This window comes from Plasmodium gaboni, assembly GCF_001602025.1.
Source record: "Plasmodium gaboni strain SY75 chromosome Unknown, whole genome shotgun sequence".
Taxonomy (NCBI): domain Eukaryota; phylum Apicomplexa; class Aconoidasida; order Haemosporida; family Plasmodiidae; genus Plasmodium; species Plasmodium gaboni.
Window position 1 is genome coordinate 1 of NW_017385430.1, and position 5,177 is coordinate 5,177.

General features: G+C 14.9%; 1 protein-coding gene and 1 pseudogene across 2 annotated transcripts; one reads left to right on the forward strand and one right to left on the reverse strand.

Moving 5' to 3' along the window:
• Window positions 1-412: 412 nt before the first annotated feature.
• Window positions 413-1,200, reverse strand: PGSY75_0026500 (putative exported protein; annotated as a pseudogene; the record flags this gene model as incomplete). Its single annotated transcript has 2 exons — window positions 413-1,009; window positions 1,132-1,200. Coding segments are annotated over 2 exons (666 nt in total).
• Window positions 1,201-2,631: 1,431 nt separating this feature from the next.
• On the forward strand, window positions 2,632-3,417 carry PGSY75_0026600 (putative exported protein; the record flags this gene model as incomplete). The annotated part of the gene is made up of 2 exons (XM_018783407.1): window positions 2,632-2,691; window positions 2,809-3,417. 2 exons carry the CDS (start codon window positions 2,632-2,634, stop codon window positions 3,415-3,417), a joined length of 669 nt encoding a protein of 222 aa, XP_018638818.1.
• Window positions 3,418-5,177: the final 1,760 nt, after the last annotated feature.

A 5,177-nucleotide genomic window follows, 5' to 3' on the forward strand; every position in this document is an offset into this window, starting at 1 on the left:
AAAATTAATTAAAACAAAAAAGAAAAAACTATTTTTAATATAAACATAATAATATTCATATTTTAAGAAATTTAAAACATACGCATATCAATATATTTATTATATATTTACACATATTATATATATGTATATTTTTAATAAATAATAAATTATAGAATTTATTAATTTTATTAATAAAATTAACGACTGATATATAATAATAGAGAAAACAAAAAAAGAAAATTTATACATATATTGAAATAATATATAGAAAATTAGAAATTTTCCTCTTTTTTTTATATTAACTAAAAAGCATGAATTCACATAGTTATATAGAATATAAGACACAAAAAAATATTTTAATATATTAATTCCTTAATCATTTATTAAACTTATAAATGAAAAAATTTAACAAAGATATATGTATAATAAATTATTTTCCACATGTTTCATTATATACTTCTTTGTGTTGCCATAACCATGTAACAAGCATCCATGTTCCTAAAATTAATAATATTATAAGAAAAGCAAAGACACCCCAAAGACATCCAAATGCAGGAAGTAATGTTTGATATGAAATAGCTGCACATATGGTACAAAACATGCTAACAGCTGCAGCACCTCCGAATACACCTGTAAATGTTGACATATATACCCAAAAATTACTTTCCTTAAATATTTTTCTATATAACCAGTTCTTGAATCTTGTCATACAATGAATTGATTTTGATGAAGTATTCTTTAAATTGTATTTTTCATATTCATTTTTTAATTTTTTATTTACTCCATAATTCCTTTCTTTTTGATCCTGTAAATTTCCATCCATATTATTTCCATTTTTATCTTTATCAATTGCATTTTTTCGTTTTGACAATTTATCATTTAATCTTGTTTCTTTTGTTAAACTATTTCTTGTTAAGCCACGTTTCATAGATTCCTTTTTATCATGTTGAGCTAACGATCTTTTAATTTTTAAATTAAAAAAACTATTATATATTTCATTTGTATATATATATTTTTTATTATAATCCTGTAAATAAATAAATATACATATATAATTTCATTGAATATTAATTTCATTAATATTATTTTATACATACACTTATTATAATAATCTTTATATTCTCATGTATGTATTTGGTTCATATGTACCTTATATAATGATATAAAATGTCTTAAGGAAACAAATAACAAAAATATATTAATATAAAAAAAGTTCATATTTATATTTAAATAATGGTTTATTTAATTTTCTTATATGAAATTAAAAATCCTTTTTATTTTTATTTTTATTTTTTTTTCTATTATTAATAAATATATATTTTTTATTAATTTTACATTATTTTATATTATTATGCCTCATGATAATTTCACAAATAATTTATTATTTCGTTATTTATTTATTTTTTATATTTAAAAAAATCTTTTTTTCTATATAACTAATGAAATAACATCTTTTATATTTTATAATAATATTCTAAAGGAAATTATAAATATAATATATATATTTTTAAAATTTTTACTTAGAATATAAATATATATATATATATATATATATATTACACAAATACTACAATATAGTTGAAATATTTAATATATAAATTAATATTACTTCAATTTTTTTAATCTAGAAAATTGAAATATATTATATATATATATTGAATTCTAATATATTACTATTTTATAAATACACTAAAAAATTTACAATTGTTATTTAGTGTTAATTTTATATAATAAAGAAACTCCTTATAGATCTATTAAAAATAAATAATCCTATTTTAATAATAAAATACAACGTTACCTTTTATATATATATATATAGAATATAAATAAGAAAATTTTAATTATAAATTAAATGCTATGTATTTAATTTAATTCCTATAATATAAGAAAATTTTAATTATAAATTAAATGCTATGTATTTAATTTAATTCCTATAATACTATTATATATATACATATATAATATACATATATTATGTTCATATATATATCTCATATAATATAAAATTTATGTTCACATCGAATTATCTAATATATATTATTTAAAAGTTAGCATTTTATATAATATAAAAAAAGGGATTTATATAAAATATAATTCTTACATTTATATAATATATATATACAATGTAATTATAATTAATTTATATAATTATTATAGTTTAACTGTTGATAATATTAATAATTTATTTTATTCTTATTAGAATTAAAATATATAATATAATAATAATATAGATAATATAATATTATCATATTCATATATTAAATATGTATATATATGTAAAAAATATATATACCTGAAATAATTTCTTCTAATATATAAATATATAATACTATAAATATTTAATAATATAAAATCATATTTTAATATGAAAAGAATAAATTAATTATAAAATTTCTAATTTGTGTTTCTATTAAGAATATTATATTTTTCAATATGTAATGATTTTAATATAACCTTCTTTTATATACATATAATATTCATTACATACTTTTTATTTAAAAACAAAATTCTTTTTTTATGTATTATTATAATTATTCATAAGAACATTTTTAATGTTCATACATAAATATATATATATATATATATATATATATATATATATTATTTGTATACTTATTTATATATGTATATACCAAATATTGTATAAATATGGTTCTTATATCTATTAAGTGTTTATTATTTTTTATGTGCTTATTTGTTTGTAATTACATAGAAAAGGTAATCATGAAAATATTTATTATTATAAATAAATATATTTATATCAAATGGTTTAATTTTTTTTTTTTACACCGATTCATATGCAAATTTATATATATTCATTTTTAGGAATCCTACAATAATCCTTTTGAACAAAGAATATATAAAAACAAGAATTTAATAAATAACAGAATAAATAGAAAACTAGCAACGTTAAACAGTACACAAAATAGAAGAAATTTAGGAAAGACAAAATTAAATTTAAAATGTAAAGATGATTTAAATGAAAGTAAAAATTGTATAACAATAAGCGACAAAAAGGGAAAGAAAGAAAATAAAGAAAATAACAATAATAATAATAAAAATAATAATATATTTAATAATTCTAACGATAATAATTATGATGTATATGACATAGAGGAAGAAGTAAAAAAAACATACGATAATCTAGAACAATTAATAGAACAAAATGTAGATGAACCTGAAGAAATATATAATAAGGAGAAAAAATCATTTTTTAAAAGATCTTTTTTATTATTAAAAATATTTGATAATATTTTTATACAAAAAACCATAGACAGTCGAGCACAAAACCAAAGATCTGATATACATGAAGATATAAAAGCAAATTTATGTATACTTTCTGCTGGTATCCCGATGACAGCAATACCAATATATATGTATCTAATAAAAAGAATGGATTTTTTCTGCATTAAACCTTTAACTGAATATTATTAATATATATATTTATGTTTATTGTCTCTATATAATTAGTTATTTTAAAATTCATATTCAATAATACATATATTTTTTCCAATGTAAAAAATATTATTTATTATCAAAAATGATCATAGTTACTTATATAAAGTGAAAAAATTTCCTTTTTTTATTTTTTTAATTTTATTTTATTATTACTTATTTTATTTTATTCTATTTTATTTTTATTTTTTTTTTTTGGTAAATAAACCCGTTAACCGACAATGAAGATTAATAAGGATATATTAGACTTTTAAAAAAATTAAAATTCACATCAAATTATTTTTTTCTATTAAAATATATTAATAAAATTAAGGAAAAGAATATATATTATTCAAAGAATTGTTATGGTATTTACACTTTTATTAGATGTCTATTTTTTTTTATTCATTCTATCTTCATATACATATAATATTTTTCTAATATTATATTATTATTTTTATAAAATGGATTAATTTGTTATGAATTAATCAATTTAATTATAAATATTTTTAATAATAGTTTGAATAATTATTATGTATATTTATTTTAACGTGTTTTCTAATTATTCCAACAGTTCTTGGAACATAACCATATAGGTTCTTTTAATTATAGGTATCTGTTTTATTTTATTATTACTATTATTATTAATTTATTTTTATATTTTTTTATATATATTAAATTATTTTATTTATCTTAATTATAAGTGATAGCTTCTTAATTAACAAATGTTTCATTGTACCTATTTTCTTCATTTTATTCATATAGAACTATGCATAACAAATAAGACATAAAATTAATATTAAAAGAAAAAAAAAGTATTACAAATGTACTTTTATTACATTACTAATAATTTTAAATACATATACATTTTTATTTTTTACAACTTCATTTATCATTACATTCAAATATAAATATATATATATATAATGCTTTTTAAAATAGGAATATATAAAGCAATATTTCAAGCAATATATTTCCTTGAAATTGAAAAATTATTTTTATAAGTGTGTGTATATGAACAACAATAAAATTAATTTTAATAACGTGTTAAAATTTTATGATAAATATTTTGTCATTACACTTTAAATTGAAAAGAAAAATTAGGTATTAGTACACATAATTGTTTTTCTATTTGAATGTATACATATATTTTATATTAAAGACATCATGATTTTTTCTAAATTATACATTTGTTATGTTTCATATATATATTGATGTAATATTTGTGTATTTTTATATGTACTAATATAATTTCATATAATTATCAATATATTTAAATCAATTCATCCTCATTAATTTTACAACACATTAAAATATTAATATATATATATATATATATATATATATATATATATATATTTATTTATTTATTTCTCAATAAAAGAATAAAATGAATATATTAACTTATAATTATTTCTTTATTTTAATATTTTATAATATTTTGAATACATATTCCAAATTTATATAAAAATATAAAGTACACGTGTTATATTTTTAACCATCCAATTTCTTTTTGATAATTTATTTACATCCCTCCTTTAAAAAAATATAAATTTTATTTATTTTTTATGCGCTAAATTTCATTTTCTTCAAAAAAAAAAATATATTTTTTATTATGTAATCATAAAATAATTATTTTTTATATTTTATTTGAATAATAATAATAATAACATTTTTTTAATTATTTTTATTACATGTAAAAAAAAAAAAAAAAAAAAATTATTCTATTTTATTTTTATAGATTTTTATATAATATTTTG